The sequence below is a fragment of the Poecile atricapillus genome, chromosome 2 (assembly GCF_030490865.1).
Source record: "Poecile atricapillus isolate bPoeAtr1 chromosome 2, bPoeAtr1.hap1, whole genome shotgun sequence".
Lineage (NCBI taxonomy): Eukaryota > Metazoa > Chordata > Aves > Passeriformes > Paridae > Poecile > Poecile atricapillus.
Window position 1 is genome coordinate 52,892,122 of NC_081250.1, and position 17,200 is coordinate 52,909,321.

Here is a 17,200-nt window from a genome sequence, read left to right on the forward strand (position 1 = left end):
CCTGGAAAAGCTGGCAGCGCATGGTTTGGACAGGAGCACTCTTTGCTGGGTTAGGAACTGGCTGGATGACTGGGCCCAGAGAGTGGTGGTGAATGGTGCTGCATCCAGCTGGAGGCCAGTTACCAGTGGTGTCCCTCAGGGCTCTGTGCTGGGGCCAGTTCTGATCAATATTTTTATTGATCACCTGGATGAGGGTATTGAGTCTTTCACTAGTAAATTTGTGGATGACAGACACTAAGCTGGGACTATGTGGCGATCTGTTGGAAGGTGGGAGGGCTCTGCAGAGAGACCTGGAATGGGTGGATGGATGGGCAGAGTTCAGAGGGATGAAGTTTAATAAGTCCAAGTACCAAGTCCTGCATTTTGGCCACAATAGTGTTGTAGTCTAGGGCATTGCGCTGCGGAAGAATTCGGGATTGTAACGGGAAGCTGTTAGACCCCCTCTCTGTTAGGATAGCAAAACCTGCAATTAGCCAATAGCACTTAGGTGTGACGTATGTAGATGGGAGTAACACAATGACCCTAGGTTATAAATTGTCAAATTCCCCTGCAATAAACGCCATTGCTTCGCCATCCATCATATTGATGTCTTGTGGGTAGATTGGCCAGGGTGGCCCTGGAGAGAGGCCACGGGCTGGCTCCTGGAATAAGGGTGTTAGCCTTGCTTGGAAAACCCACAATTGGTGCCGAAACCCGGGAAGAAAAGTGGGAAAAAATCCGGAAAGCGAGGAATCCCTGAAAAAACAGGAGCAGCGGTCAGGACAGGCTGGACCTTTCCTAGACGAGGGAGACGTCCCTGCATCTTGAACGACGATGGACCCAAGGATAAAGGTCGTATCTGAACTATATAAACAGTGGGGTGTAGACTGTAAATCTAAGGATTTTATGCTTGCTGTTACACAGCTTTTACAAATCGGTATTATAGAACAGCCAGTGGACATTCTTCACCCTGAGGTGTGGGAGAAATGTACCAGAGCTCTGGCTAATGAAACTGTAGATTCTGTTAATATGAAACATTTTAAGTTATGGGGGAAGGTCGTTAAGGCCTTGAAAAAAGCTAGACAAAAGCAGGAAACCTGGACAGCAACAAAAAGCTGTCTGTTGGTCACCCCAAAACTAGGGGTGAGTGCTACAACACAAACTTTAGAATCCCCAGATGAGAGTAGCTCAGCTGAGCAGAAGGGGACACAGGAGGATGATATGCCTCCTAAAACCCCAAACCCTGAGCTGCTCTCAGAAGGGCAACAGAAAACAAGAGATTTTTGGGAAAATTTAACAGAAGAAGCCAGAAATGTAGCAAAGAAAGTAAGGGGAGACACATCCCCCCTTGGACTTAAAGATGGCGCTGAGAAAAATGTTATAGAGCGGGAAAAGTATGTCTTTAACAAAGAACAAAAGCTGGCCTTGGAAGATGGGCACAGTTGGGGAGTTGAGAGAGATAAGAAATGTAGAGAAGAAAGTGGATGTGTGCAGAATTCTTGGAATGCGAAGGCGGTGGAAACGAGGGGTGGCAAAAGGCGGGTTAGAGCCTGGAGTGAGGGGCGAAGGGAAAGGTGGGATGGAGGCGGAGTGGAGCCAGGGGGGAGGGAACGGCCTGCCCACAGGGGTGGTAGTCGGGGCCCAAGGAAAAGGCACGACAAGCAGGAAGTAGCTGACCAGTTGAGTTCTAACTGTAACCCAGACACGAGCGGGTCAGCACACCCCCCCCCCCCCCCCCCCCCCGGGAAGAAGCGCTGGGATAATAGCGAGTTTCCTACAAAGTCATGATTTCTTGAGTTTTTAAAAGGTGTTTATGTATCCTCTTGGAGTTAATTTTGTGTTTTAAATAATTATGAGTTTATGCAGTTGGAGTTTTCAGAGTTTTTCTCAGATTTAAAAAGTAGCCCGGCACGGCCGAGTTCAGGAAAACACACGGCAGAACGCTGTCGCCATGGCAACCACCAGTGAAACAAGTAACAGCTACTTCAATGGAACCGCGGAAAGTAAAGCAATAAAACAACAAAAAACAACAGAAACCTGGACATTTTTGAGAGAGATACAAAAAGAGAGAGTTTTAATTAGACAATTTAAAAAACTAGAAGTTTTGTAAATTGTATTGTTTATAAATTAGCAGATTGTTGTAATTAAAATTGAGATTTAAAAATAAGTTTTTATTGAATGAAGTGCCTTTGAAAATAAATTAAAAAGTTTAAATGTTGTATTTTTGTATCCCAAGAAACTTAAAAGATTTTTGCTTTGTTTTAATAATTTCAAAGTTATGTTAATTATATATTACCCATTTGCTGAGTTTTTGACAATTTTAATAAGGAAATTTTAATGTGAATCTTTTTGTTATATAAAACACATATAACAGCATATATATCAATTCAGATTTTAGATTTTAATTTAAAAATTAGACTTGATGTTCCTGAAAAGTGCTACAAAAGCTAAATGACAACTTGCCCAATCCTGTGTTGTGGCTTTTTTTTAGAGAGGCTGCACTTTGTAATCTTAGCTAATTTGAGCATATACTAGGCAAATTCTTGTTGTGAATGAGTATTTTTAGTAATATTTGCAGTTATTGTGGGTTATTCTTAAAGCTAGATGACATGGAATTGTGATGTATTTGTTAAATTTTTATAATTTTTATAGTAAATCCATGTTACTGTTTACTTAAATGTTTTTAAGTTAAGCTGTATAACTTGGATATTTTTTTAAAGTTAGGTTTTGTTATTTCCTTTTGTTATAAATAATTATTGTTAAGTTTAAATTTTGTTTAATTTGAATTGTTTTATGTTTTATTGGAAACACTTGTTTAAATTGTAAAGTATAGTTATTGTTTTAGAAATATGAAGACAGCTACAACTGAAGCAACTGTGATAAACCACTGATGAACACCTGCTTGTGGACAGAAATGAATGCAGACTGTGACACCCTAGACTTCATTGGGAGTTTGTTGCAGCGACCTCAGGGAGACAAAGAGTTACATTGTCCCACCCCAAGCCCCTTGTGAGGGGCGGCCCAGGAGTTCTGATTGGGTTTGAGTCCCTGGGGGGTTCTCCCTTGGTGTGTTTCTAATGGTCCCTGACCCTGAACTCCACCCTCAAAGGTGTAAACCCTCGGGGGTTCTGTCCCTCAAAAACCCCTGCTGTGCCTCTGTTCGGGGCTCTCTGTTCTGGACCTGAGTTTGTTCCCATGCTGAATAAATGGTTTCATGAACGGGAGCCCGTCTCGTTGGTGTTTCATGCTGGTCCCCAGAACCCTGCTGCTTCCCTGGACGAGATCCTGAGGTTGCTGACTGCAACAAATGGTGAGAGAATGCGTGGCATCCAGCGAAGCACCAGGAGAACAGCAGGACCCGGCTCCATGGACACCTCGTAAGTCCCCGGCTGATGGCTTGAGAGCCAGCGAGACCCCCGCCTTGGAAAGGAGGACTCGAGAGTACCTGGCAGGGAAGCTGGGTTGGGAGTGCCTCGGGCATGGGGGAAGAAAAGGGATTACGGAGGTGGGGGAGCCGAGACCAGACGCTGGGACAAGCACCTAACATCACCCAACGAGACGTATTATGGACGATATCAACATTATGGACGATTCTATTAACACTATGGACGATTATGGACGATACCAACATTATGGACGATTATATCAACATTATGGACGATTATGGACGGTATGGATCTTCCGGTGGACTGTTTCTGTCTTCTGTGAAGTTCCTTTTTTTTTTGGTGTATACCTCCCTGTACCTTCCCCTTTCCTCTGTTCCTAAGGGCAGGACAAAGGGTGAAAAAAGCCAAGGTGGCTCGGGCTTGCTGCCGACTCCCCGTCACCCCGGTGTCTCTGCCATCCCATCCCCTGTTCTCCTGAAGGCAGGCAAGGGACGGAGAACATCCAGAGTGCTGCGGGTCTGCTGCCGTCTGCCCGCCGTTCCGTGTCCTCCTTCACCCCCTGTCTCTCCATATTCCCGTTCCCTGTCCGGGAAAGCCTGTCCCGGACCCCCCCCCCCATCCCAAGATGGCGCCGGCCACGCGGTCTGGGATCCCTGGTTTCCCGCCTTGCTCCTTCTTTTCCGGTCCCAAACCTTCCCTTCCCGAACCTCCCAGTAACTCCTGCTTGGCCCCATCCCTTTGTTCGGTGCTCCACCCCTGGGGGCTGTGCCTTCTCCATCGTGGGCAACACCTCCTCCGGGGAAATCGAAACTGTAACCGAGCTCCGAAAGCCAGTGTTTCACCCAGATCATCTAAAGAGGCGACGCCCACATGGGAGCCGGAGCCGAAGCTGGAGATCGAAGAATTCTGCCCCTCGTGAGAGGAGATCTAAGAGCTGTGCCCTTCCAAAGAGAGAATCCTGAAGTGGAAGAGACTGAACTAAAAAACATTGTTTGCATTAAGTACCATCACCGTTTAATTTGCCCGGCGTAGTCCGAGATTTAAGTGTTTGTTTTCAATTTTGTTTTTTCTGTTTGCTTAATGTGTTTTGTTATTGAGCTATTGGTGTCCCACAAAGCAAAGTGGGTGCTCTGTGGAAGAGGTGAGATTTTAAGGTGTATGTTTGGAAACATTTTAAGCTCCTAATTAAAATTTGAAAAAAAAAAAAAAAAAAAAGGAGCAGATGTTGCAGCGACCTCAGGGAGACAAAGAGTTACATTGTCCCACCCCAAGCCCCTTGTGAGGGGCGGCCCAGGAGTTCTGATTGGGTTTGAGTCCCTGGGGGGTTCTCCCTTGGTGTGTTTCTAATGGTCCCTGACCCTGAACTCCACCCTCAAAGGTGTAAACCCTCGGGGGTTCTGTCCCTCAAAAACCCCTGCTGTGCCTCTGTTCGGGGCTCTCTGTTCTGGACCTGAGTTTGTTCCCATGCTGAATAAATGGTTTCATGAACGGGAGCCCGTCTCGTTGGTGTTTCATGCTGGTCCCCAGAACCCTGCTGCTTCCCTGGACGAGATCCTGAGGTTGCTGACTGCAACAGGAGTTCTATTTAGTTGTTGTAATTTTTGCAGTTTTGTTTGCTATAACTTTATTATTTTTCAGTGTTTCCAGAATTTTAAGAAGATTAGCTGTCATTGAATAAGCCTCAGATTAAACCAACTGCTGAATGATTTAATTAGTCTGGTACCTAAAGTTTTTAATCATTTGCTTTGTACAAATGCATTTTAACAGTTTGTTGTGCTATAAGCATCTCATAGCTGTTGCTATTGAAAACCTTGTTTTAGAAATGAGTTAAGAGGCATCTTTCCAGTTTAAAGTTTAAGGCCCTGGCCAAGTCTTAACTTTACCTGGACAGAATGTTTGCCAGCAGATCCAGATGTTTTCTGTATCAAAACTGTATTTGAGTCACTTTTTGACTCAGCAATTTGACCCTATTAATATGACAGCTGGATCAATTTTGAAGTGGGCTTGGAGAATCATTTCCGGAGATGATGATCCAATCCTTTACTGATGATTTTTGGTTTTGTTTGTTTATTAACTATGGGATGCTGGTGCAGTGTTTTAATAATTAACAGTACCTTTATATTAATTAATTTTTAACTGTTAGAGGTTCTTACTAATTATATATAAGGTTTTGTGTTAATGTTGAACAGAAATACATCTCATTTTTATTTTTTAGAAAACGGGGGAAATTGATATCCTAAAAGCAATTTGATTAGTGTAATTCATTAACTTTAAGGAGAGAAGTGCCTGTGTTTTGTTGGCAGGTTCAAAAAGGTCACCTGTCCATCTGACCAGACTGTCTGCCTCTGAACACATGAGATCCAGTGAACAGAGAAGTCATCACACAGCCTTGGTACTCCAGACTTGGATCAGAAGTGGACCTGTCAGGACACAGTTGTGTCTGAACACTATACAGACAGCTGCCAACAGAAATTTTATACTGTTATTATGATGTGGTGTTTCTATTAATTTTCAGGTGTCCTTTGTTTTAAGATTTAGAAGGGTTTGAGGAACAACTTGAACATCAAAGCCCTCAGTCACTGATCAGCTGCCAGCTGACATCACAGGAGCAGTGAACATTCCAGGACTGAATCGTGTTAGAGAAATTCTGTAGAAGATCTAAGAAGTGTAGATCTTCTACACTCCATCTAACTATATATAAAGCAAATTGTAATTGTGTGTTTATCCTTTTAGCAAATTGCTTTCACGCTTAGACTACATATATATAGAGCACGTGTGTTAAAAGTAGTTAGATAATAGTTTAAGATAAAGTGTTTAGTCTGTGTAGTAATTGTTATGTTAGTATAAAATATAAGTATTTTCCTTTAAGAGGTAGTGTAAGCATCTTTAAAGGTTCATTTAACGCTGAAGTTTTAACTGTGAGTTTGCAAGCATGGTGTCATTTACATGATAAACTGCTTATAGTAATTGTGTTGTTTATAGTTATAACACCTGAAGCAGTGAGCCCCAATTTTGTGGTACAAGCTGAAAACCCATGATCTAATAGTCTAGCCCTTGCATTTATACCCAAAGCTTTAACTCCTCTGCTGACTTTTGTGTGTATTAGCTGTTATCATCCCCAGAGTCCTGTACCACCTGGATGAAGAGTTGAGCCTGCAAGTGGAGAGACTCACCCGGCTTCAGAAAAGAGAACTGGTGACAGGTGTAACCACAGCGATGCTGCTTAACCTGAGAGCAACTGGTGCTGCCACAGGTGTCTCTGCCATCGTGACCCAACAACAGAGACTGTCTCAGCTACAAATGACTGTAGATGAAGATCTACAGAGAATTGAGAAATCCATATCCTTTCTAGAAAAATCAGTCTCCTCACTCTCTGAAGTTGTTTTGCAGAACAGGCGAGGTCTCGACCTTCTATTCATGCAGCAAGGAGGCCTCTGCATCGCCCTGAATGAAGAATGCTGCTTCTACGCTGACCACACCGGAGTAGTGAGAGACACCATGGCAGAGCTACGAGACAGGCTGTCTCAACGGAAGGCAGAGAGAGAAGCTCAGCAAAACTGGTTCCAGTCCTGGTTCAACCAATCTCCGTGGCTAACCACCCTGGTGTCTACCCTGATCGGACCAGTTGTGATGATTTTACTTGTGCTAATCTTTGGACCGTGTGTTTTAAATAAGCTTGTATCCTTTGTTAAAAGCCGACTAGAAAAAGTTAACATTTTGTTTATAGAAAGGCAACAGATGCTTTAAAAATATATTTAGTCGCCGCTTGTGCCTCATATTTACTAATGAAAACTGTAGTATCCATTTTATAAGCTTTTAGCCTTTTAGTTAAGTATTTTATATTTTACTCAATTTTATATTATCCATTTTTAAAATTTTTATAATATAGATAAGTTAGACAAAGTGTTTAGAAATACGTATAAAAAATAACATTAGAATTTTTAAGACTAATATACCTTATATTTTAGCAAATCAATTATTCATAGAGAGGGGGGAATATGTTGTAGTCTAGGGCATTGCGCTGCGGAAGAATTCGGGATTGTAACGGGAAGCTGTTAGACCCCCTCTCTGTTAGGATAGCAAAACCTGCAATTAGCCAATAGCACTTAGGTGTGACGTATGTAGATGGGAGTAACACAATGACCCTAGGTTATAAATTGTCAAATTCCCCTGCAATAAATGCCATTGCTTCGCCATCCATCATATTGATGTCTTGTGGGTAGATTGGCCAGGGTGGCCCTGGAGAGAGGCCACGGGCTGGCTCCTGGAATAAGGGTGTTAGCCTTGCTTGGAAAACCCACACAATAGCCCCCTGCAATGTCATAGGCTGGGGATGGTGTGGCTGGACAGTGCCCAGGCAGAAGGGGACCTTGGGGTGCTGGTGACAGCCGGCTGAACATGAGCCAGCAGTGTGCCCCGGTAGCCAAGAAGGCCAATGGCCCCTGGCCTGTACCAGGAATAGTGTGGCCAGCAGGAGCAGGGAGGTCATTCTTCCCCTGCACTTGGCACTGGTGAGGCCACACCTGGAGTGCTGTGTCCAGTTCTGGGCCCTCAGTTCAGGAAGGACCTTGAGATGCTTGAGCACATCCAGAGGAGGCAACGAGGCTGGTGAGAGGCTTGGAACACAAGTCTTGTGAGGAATGGCTAAGGAAGCTGGAGCTGTTTAGCCTGGAGAAACAGAGACTCAGAGGTGACCTTAGCCCCTCTCTGCAACTGCCTGAAAGGTGGCTGTAGTCAGGTTGGGGTCGGTCTCTTTTTCCAGGCAGCAACTGACAGAATGGGAGGACAGTCTTAAGCTGTGCCAAGGGAAATTTAGGATGGATATTAGGAAAAAGGTTTTCACAGAAGGAGTGATAAAGTACTAGAATGGTTTGCCCAGAGAGGTGGTGGAGTCACCATCCCTGGATGTGTTTGAAAGAAGATTGGATGTGGCACTTGGTTCCATGGTTTAGTTGACATGGTGTTAGGGCTGGGTCAGACTCGATGATCTGGAAGGTCTCTTCCAACCTAGCAATTCCGTGATTCTGAGAGATGGTTGGAGCAGGTTTGCATTTTTTGGCAGCAAATAGCTACTAAGGTGCCTGAGGCACAACACCAAAGATTAGTGTGCGTACACTGAAATCCCAAACAAAAACTGAAAAACTTCTTAAACCCCTAATGCAGTGGTGCTGCTGCTGTGTGGCTAAAACCAAAGTGAAAATCCAGGCAGGTGCTGCAACTGCACCTCTGAAGGGCACCATTAGAGAGTGCACCCCACGGATTGGATTGTCTTTGCTGGAGGCAGAATTAACCTAAACAGTTTTTCTCAGCATACTTCTCATATGTATCACTGGAACTTTATTTCTATCTGTCGTTTTAAAGGGCTTAGATTGGGCTGGGCTTGCTCGGTTAGTGGAACCTCGGGTGTTCACTAACTATGTGGCTTTTGCTAAATTAATCTCTCAGTTTTTGAAAGTTCCCCCACCCAGTGCCTTTAAGCTGGTTTTAAGCAGGCCATTGCACCGTTCAACTTTTCCAGCAGCGGGTGCATGGTACAGGATATGGTACACTCACTCAATGTCATGTTCTTTAGCCCAGCTGTTTATAAGGCTGTTCTTGAAATGAGTTTCATTGTCTGACTCAATCCTCTCAGGGGTGCCGTGCCTCCAAAGGACTTGCTTTTCAAGTCTCAGGATGGTGTTCCGGGCAGTGGCATGAGGCACAGGGTAGGTTTCTAACCATCCAGTGGTGGCTTCTACCATCGTGAGCACGTAGCGCTTTCCTTGGCGGGTTTGGGGCAGTGTGATGTAGTCAATCTGCCAGGCTTCTTTATACTTGTATCTGGACCACCGCCCACCGTACCAGAGGGGCTTCAACCGCTTGGCCTGCTTGATCGTGGCACACGTTTCACAGTCATGGATAACCTGAGAAATACTGTCCATGGTTAGATCTACTCCTCGGTCTCGTGCTCACTTATAGGTGGCATCTCTACCCTGATGACCTGAGGCGTCATGGGCTCATCAAGCTAGGAACAACTCTCTCTTGTGTTGCTAATTTAAGTCTGTCTTTGACACCTTTATCTTTGCAGCCTGATCTACTTGCTCATTGTTTCGGTGCTTTTCATTAGCCTTACTTTTGGGGACATGGGCATTTACATGACGGACTCTCACAGACAGTTTTTCTACCCTGGTGGCGATGTCTTTTCACTCATCAGCAGCCCAGATTGGCTTTCTTCTGCGTTGTTAGTTGGCCTTTTTCCACCTTTCCAGCCATCCCCACAGAGCGTTGCCTATTATCTATGAATCTGTGTAGAGGTAGAGCTTTGGCTACTTCTCTCTTTCAGCAATGTCCAGGGCCAGTTGAACAGCTTTGAGTTCAGCAAGTTGGCTTGATTTACTTTCTCTTTCAGTGGTCTCTGCGACCTGTTGTGTGGGGCTCTATACAGCTGCTTTCTACTTCCGGTTCATCCCTACGATGCGACAGGAACTATCAGTGAACAGAGCATAGCATGTTTCTTCTGCTGGCAGTTGGTTGTACAGTGGAGCTTCTTCAGCCCGTGTCACTTGTTCTTGCTCCTCTTCATCAGTGAGATCAAAGTTTTCACCTTCAGGCCAGTTTGTAATTATTTCCAAAATCCCAGGGCGATTTGGGTTTTTAATACGGGCGTGCTGCGTGATGAGGGCGATCCACTTGCTCCATGTAGCGTCAGTGGTGTGGTGGGTAGCAGGAACCTTTCTTTTAAACATCCACCCCAGCACTGGCAGTCGGGGTGCCAGGAGGAGTTGTGCTTCTGTGCTAATCACTTCTGAGGCGGTTTGAACTCTTTTATAGGCAGCTAAGATTTCCTTCTCTGTGGGAGTGTAGTTGGCTTCGGACCCTCTGTAGCTTCGGCTCCAGAATCCCAGTGGTCGGCCTCGAGTCTCCCCAGGCACTTTCTGCCAAAGGCTCCAGGACAGACCATGGCTCCCGGCTGCAGAGTAGAGCACGTTCTTCACGTCTGGTCCTGTCCTGACTGGGCCAAGGGCTACTGCATGAGCAATCTCCTGTTTGATCTGAGCAAAGGCTTGCTGCTGTTCAGGGCCTCAGTGGAAATAATTCTTTTTTCGGGTAACCAGGTAGAGAGGGCTCACGATCTGGCTGTACTCAGGAATGTGCATCCTCTAAAAACCTATGGCACTTAGGAAAGCTTGTGTTTCCTTCTTGTTGGCTGGTGGAGACATTGCAGTGATCTTATTGACAACTTCAGTGGGAATCTGACGCCGTCCATCTTGCCACTTTACTCCCAGGAACTGGATCTCTCGAGCAGGTCCTTTGACTTTGTTCTTCTTGATGGCAAAGCCGGCTTCTAGCAGAATCTGGATGATCTTTTCTCCTTTCTCAAATACTTCCACTGCTGTGTTCCCCCACACAATGATGTCATTAATGTACTGCAGATGTTCTGGAGCTTCACCCTTTTCCAGTGCAGCCTGGATCAGTCCATGGCAGATGGTGGGGCTATGCTTCCACCCCTGGGGCAGTCGGTTCCAGGTGTACTGCACTCCCCTCCACGTGAAGGCAAACTGAGGCCTGCATTCTGCTGCCAAGGGAATGGAGAAAAACGTATTAGCAATGTCAATAGTGGCGTACCACTTCGCTGCTTTGGACTCCAGCTCATACTGGAGCTCCAGCATGTCCGGCACGGCAGCGCTCAGCGGTGGAGTCACTTCATTCAATGCACGATAGTCCACAGTCAATCTCCATTCTCTGTCAGACTTGCGCACAGGCCAGATGGGGCTGTTGAAGGGTGAGTGGGTTTTGCTGACACCCCTTGTCTCTCCAGTTCTCGGATCATCTTGTGGATGGGGATCACAGCATCTCGATTTGTCTTATACTGTCGGCGGTGCACCGTCGAGGTGGCAATTGGCACTCGCTGTTCTTCCACCTTCAGGAGTCTTACTGCAGATGGGTTCTCTGATAGTCTAGGCAAGGTGTTCAATTGCTTAATGTCCTCTGCCTCCACAGCAGCTATTCCAAAAGCTCACCTGAGTCCTTTTGGGTTTTTGTAATAGCCATTTCGAAGGAAGTCCATGCCCAGAATACACGGGGCTTCTGGGCCAGTCACAATGGGATGTTTCTGCCACTCCTTCCCAGTCAGGTTCACCTCAGCTTTCAACAGAGTCAACTGCTGCGATCCCCCCGTCACCCTAGCAATGGAAACAGGTTCTGCCTCCACATGTCCTGATGGCATTAGGGTACACTGTGCACCAGTATTAACTAAAGCTTCGTATTTTTGTGGCTCTGATGTGCCAGGCCATCGGATCCACACCGTCCAAAAGACCCGGTTTTCCCGTGCCTCTTCCTGGCTAGAGGCAGGGCCCCTCTAGCACTGGTCATCCTCTCTTCCCTGGGCATACATGCTAGAGGTTCTTTCAAGGGGATCATCCTCTTTTCTGTAATATCTGACAGTTTCGTCACGGGAGGCTGAGGCTACCTTCACTTTAGTGGAACCTTTCTGGTTACTGGTTCCCTGCCTGAGTTGACGCACTCGTGCTGTCAGGGCAGAAGTGGGTTTCTCATCCCACTTTCCCATGTCTTCCCCATGGTCACGTAGAAAGAACTACAGCTCAGTTTGTGGGGTGTACCCTCTCTCTCTAGCTGGGGGACGCTGGGCTTGGAGTTTTGGGCTTGTGACCCGCACTGGTGCCATATGGGAACTGCTCTTCCTCATCTCTTCCCTCATTTCCCTCATCTCCTCTTTGAGTTCCTTAATCACAGCAGAAATCTTAGCCTGATGTGGGCCATGGACCATACTGTCATAATTTCTAAGCCTGGTGGCAACAGAACCCACCGTCTCTCGGCTGTTATCGGCATTAATCATCGCAATGAAGGTGGTGTATTCACGTGGCCCTAGATTTGCCAGACTCTACAATATCTGCCTAGTGCACCTGACTTTGTCGGGGTCATTATCATGCTGTCCACCCCTTCCAAAAAGGACTTCTAATATCGCCACTTCTCTCAGCTGTTGGATCCCTTCCTCAATGGTTTTCCATTCCCTTCTATGATAGTGTTCTTCCATTCTCTCTCTATGGACAAACCTTTCTCTTACACTCATCAAAAGCCGCTCCCAGAGGGAAAGGGGCCCTTGCTCCCTGACAAATATCTGATTCACACCTGAGTCCTGCGTCAAGGGTCCCACATTCCTCGCCTCACCACCATCCAGCTGCACGCCTGTACCCATAAGGTCCCAGACCCGAAGTAACCAGGTGGTATAAGGCTCACGCCCCCGCCTCACAATGTCTTTTTGTAACTTACGGAGACTGTCATATGTCAGAGACTCAGTGATGATTTCAACTTCTGGCTCCCCTGTGGGTTGTGAGGACCCTCCTTTCTTATCTTTATCAGCAGGGTGCTGTGATTTCATCTTAGACTTCCTCGTTTCCACAGGGGCAACAGCTGCTGGCTGTGACTGCCCTTGTGGTTCATCTGGAACTTGGATGGTTGTAACATCTGTGGGTTCCACTGCTGCACCATCAGACTCTCCCTCTTTGGGGCAGGGGGAGGGTTTCCCAGCAGCTGAGGAAATGTACTCTATCTTTTGGCTCATCTCACGTATCTCCTTCACCAGAGCCCCCATCCACTCTAGGTGGTTCATTTCTGAGGTGGGCTGTGGGGCAGGGGCAGGCTCTGGAGCACCACTCCCTGTCTCTGGGGCAGGGGCAGGCTCCGGAGCAGCACCCCTAGTCTCTGGGGCAGGGGCAGGCTCTGGAGCAGCACTCCCTGTCTCTGGGGCAGGGGCAGGCTCTGGAGCAGCACTCCCTGTCTCTGGGGCAGGGGCAGGCTCCGGAGCAGCACCCCTAGTCTCTGGTGCAGGGGCAGGCTCTGGAGCAGCACTCCCTGTCTCTGGGGCAGGGGGAGGCTCTGGAGCACCACTCCCTGTCTCTGGGGCTGTGCCAGGCTCTGGAGCACCACTCCCTGTCTCTGGGGCAGGGGCAGGCTCTGGGGCAGCACCCCCTCGCTCTGGGGCTGTGCCAGGCTCTGGAGCAGCACCTCCGGTCTCTTTCCCTTTGTCTCTGAAGGCTAAGTAGAACAGGCCTATCAGTACCACCAGCCACTGTAAGATGTTATTAGCATCCAGAGAAGATTTTAACCCTTTGAAAACTGGCAGGGTAGGCCCAAGGAACTGGGTGAAAGGTTGGGAGAAAATTTCCCCAGCTGTCTTTTTCTCTCAGTAGGTACCATTATTAAAGTAACCTGGAAACCATCCAGTTAGTGTGTGACAGCTCTGAATCTATGAGCCCGCCGTCCAGAGGACGTTAAACATCCATGAATTCCTCACCTTATCAACTCACAAAACAAGCTGGATAATAGCCACAGTAGCCTTAGTTATAGGACTCATATTTAGGTAAGGTGCAGCAAAAGGCCCACAAACCTGGGTAAGCTAAACAACATGGTTCTACCTAACAAGGTTCCTAAATCCAGCACACAAAAGTTAGGTTATTTAAGAACTGTTATTCCTTTTTTGCCCTTTTTCTCTCAGTGCCCCACGTTGGGCGCCAAAATCTGTCTCGGTTCTAGAAGACAGGTGTCTGCTAGGGAGAGCAGGAGCCTCCCTTGGGATGAAAGAATGTAGACCCCCTCCCTCCGAATTATTATAATTTTGAAATCAAGGGGGCTTTCAGGCAGAGATCTGGGGATAGGAATAACAGTTCTTTACTAGTATAACCAGGTAAATAAACAAACAATAACTACAGCAATAACAAGAAAACAGAACCAGGGACCCCAGGACAGCTTTCTCGGCTGAGACGGGATGGAGGAGAGGCTTTGTTTTCACAAACCCCTCGGGCAGTCAGTCCCGGTGCTCCTGCAGGGCTCTGAGGAAACAGTCGGCTGGGACAGCAGGGACGAGCTGAGATCCTGGGCTGGTGGATGAGGTGGAACAGCAGGGATGAGCTGAGATCCTGGGCTGGTGGATGAGGTGTATCAGCAGCTCTACGGCGATGCCTGGCAGGACAGGGGGTGCGAGGCCACCAACCAAGAGGGGAGAAGGAAAAGAAGCAGCTCCGCGACCCAGCGCACGAACATCCTTCTTCCCCGAAGCCGAGGAAAAAGCCAGCTAAAAACTGTCCCCACCCTCCTTTTTCTGCCCCCTTCCCCCGCCACCCTGGGCCCGGCCACTCTTTGTCCTTTGTGAGCACTCTTAAGTACCGGTAGTTACGTTGTCTCAGCACATAATGGGTAAAAATTCCCACCTAACCCTCAACACCTTCTAAATATCCTTTGTTTCTAATCAATACGACTTTTAAACATTTCTTTCCTCTCCAAAAGAGCAGCAGCCAAATCCAGAAAGCAAATTTCCCTGGGACACTTAAACTTTATTGTACATCCATGAATTTAAAAGATGTTATTTACAAAACCAGCGCAAAACATTAGTATACAAATTGTTCAGGGTATGGTATGTAGATATCCAAATCCAAGGCAGATCCTGATTTCTCTCTGTTGACTGCTGTGATGCATCACTGAGAAGCATTTCCCACTGCATGCCAGAGGAACAACACTTGACTGTAAAATCATACAGCACAATACAAAATTCAAGCAGGTTTCCCAAAAGTACAGGAGTTCTGTTCACACTGAATGAATGAGAAAGATATTCTTGAAAATCATTAATTCTCTCCCTTCAGCAACTGCTTTTGCTACCCTTAATTCTACAGCATCAATTTTGAACAAACCAAGATGGACGCTTCCTGGCTCTTTCAATGATCCGCTTGCCTTCATCTTCTTCTGTGGGTTTTTCTCCTTCATAAAGGACAACAGTCTCTACAGTTGGAGCATTAAATGGTCCTCCTTCTTTCTTGTGTATTTCCATCCGTATCAGTCGAGTTTCTTCTTTGACCTTTGCGTAACAATAGCCACAAAGCACGTGTTTCTGCTTCAAGTTTCCACATTCAGGACAAACATCTATGTTCCTCTAAAGTGACAGTGGAAAATGGGAAATTTTGTAATTTCAACAGCAGCAAAAAAAGAAACACAGAACTACTACAAATAAAAATGTTAAATTAGAGAAATTTACCTATCATTTCAAAATGTATTCTTCTATGTAACATTTCTATAATGTGCTACTATGTCAAATGCTTACCACTAAGAACTACCTAAGTCATTATGCCTAATTATGTTTGGAAGATTAAAGACCTGTAGACTTGATGAGGTGCACAGATAACGTAAGCCTTTTCCATTTACATTATCTGTTCAGCCAAAATTCACATTTTGTTGGCTTGCACCTCAAGTGTTTATTTAACCTCAGACTACTGTCACACAAGGTTAATGCACTTGTTACAAAGAATTTTAAAGACTACAGTATCTTTTAAGCTTATTTATTTATAAGCAAAGTCCAGAGAGCTTTTACAGTCAGTACTTCCCTCTGCAATGATTCTCCAGAACAAGGGCTTTCCTGCTTACCTTTATTTCTATGAGCTTCCTGGGATTCCTCCGCCTGCAGCGGTTCACCTCGATGGTGCGCCTCTGCTTGGGCGCTGCCATCCACACAATGCTCTCCAGCAGGCTGGGCGCCTCGGCGCTGCTCTCGCCAGCGTCATTTATCCCTTGTGGAACAAGAGCCGGACCTTGCACAGCTAGGGCTGGTCCTGCAGGAGAAAGGAAAAGAGGGGATGATTGTCCCACTCTGTACTGGTGCAACCTCCCCTTGAGTACTGTGTGCAATTTTGGGCACCACAACATAAAAAGGATATAAAGCTCTTACAGAGCATTCAAAGGAGGGCCACAAGGATGGTGAAGGGCCTGGAGAGGAAGCCATATAAGAAGCAGCTGAGGTTATTTCATCTGTTCAGCCTGGAGGAGATTGAGGAGAGACCTCATCACAGGCTGCAACTTCCTCATGAGGGGAAGCAGAGAGGCAGGCATTGATCTCTTCTCTGTGGTGACAGGACTCGAGAGAATAGCATGAAGCTGAGTCAAGGGAGGTCTAGGTCAGATATTAGGAAAAAATTCTTCCCCCAGAGGGTGGGTGGGCACTGAACAGGCTCCCCAGGGCAGTGGAGAAAACACCAAGCCTGACAGAGTTCAGGAAGCATCTGGACAATGCTCTCAGGCACATGGTGTGACTCTTGGGGGTGACCTGTGCAGGGCTGCGTTGGACTTGATGATCCTTGTGTGCCCCTTCCAGCTCACCATAATCTGTGATTCTGTGAGAAATAGATTCCTCAGAGCCAAGCCTCACCTACATGCGGCCGAGGAAACACGACACGGACGCTGCCGTCACCCCCGAAGCAAGGCCAGAGCAGCGCCCCCGCCCCGCTCCCTCACTGACCCCCGGGCCGCGCTCTCCTGCCCCAGCACCCTCCCTCCCTCCGCCCTTCATAGGTAAGACTAGTCTCTCAGCCCCGACGCCGCCCTCTCACAGAATGGATGGCGTTGGAAGGGACCTCTGAGATCATCTATTCCAAAACCTTCCCAAGGCAGGAGACACAGTAACGCGTCCAGTTCCTTCAGCTGGGCGGAGAAGAGGCCGGGACCTACCCCAGGGCGGGCTCTGGCCTCCGAAGACACCCGGCCAGAGGCCGCGCTCCAGCCGCCCCCAGCAGCGCTGGAGCAAAGCGCGAAGCCGCGGCAGCGGAGAGCGGACCAGGACCAGCACAGCCATAACCCCACACGGCCCCACCGAACCCTTGGGGGGAGGTGTCCCTGTTCCTGAGCCTTCTGGGAAACCGAGTGCCCGCAGCTTGTCAGGACATTGCAGAGAGACGGGACCAGGACTCCAACTCCCAGCATGCGCTAGCTACAAGGAAGGCGGGGTGATGGAGGGCGAATGGAGGACTCATACTCCCAGCATGCCTCACGGCTCGCCTCTCCGCCAACCACATCCC

General features: G+C 47.3%; 1 protein-coding gene across 1 annotated transcript; it reads right to left on the bottom strand.

The window, feature by feature from the left end:
- Positions 1-14,674: 14,674 nt before the first annotated feature.
- Positions 14,675-17,020, bottom strand: MRPL32 (mitochondrial ribosomal protein L32). Its single transcript, XM_058831781.1, has 3 exons — positions 16,854-17,020; positions 15,777-15,961; positions 14,675-15,288 (listed from the first exon to the last, which is right to left on the bottom strand). The coding sequence occupies exons 1-3, from the start codon at positions 16,975-16,977 to the stop codon at positions 15,034-15,036; spliced, it is 564 nt and encodes a 187-aa protein (XP_058687764.1). The 5' UTR covers positions 16,978-17,020; the 3' UTR covers positions 14,675-15,033.
- Between the last annotated feature and the right edge of the window lie 180 nt (positions 17,021-17,200).

What these genes read in the sequence shown, in the direction of transcription:
- MRPL32 (XM_058831781.1), bottom strand. Translation starts at nt 16,977, where the DNA reads ATGGCTGTGCTGGTCCTGGTCCGCTCTCCGCTGCCGCGGCTTCGCGCT. An exon ending in AGGCCAGAGCCCGCCCTGGG is followed by an intron (nt 15,962 to 16,853) that starts GTAGGTCCCGGC and finishes TTTCTCCTGCAG; the next exon opens with GACCAGCCCTAGCTGTGCAA. An exon ending in GGAAGCTCATAGAAATAAAG is followed by an intron (nt 15,289 to 15,776) that starts GTAAGCAGGAAA and finishes CTGTCACTTTAG; the next exon opens with AGGAACATAGATGTTTGTCC.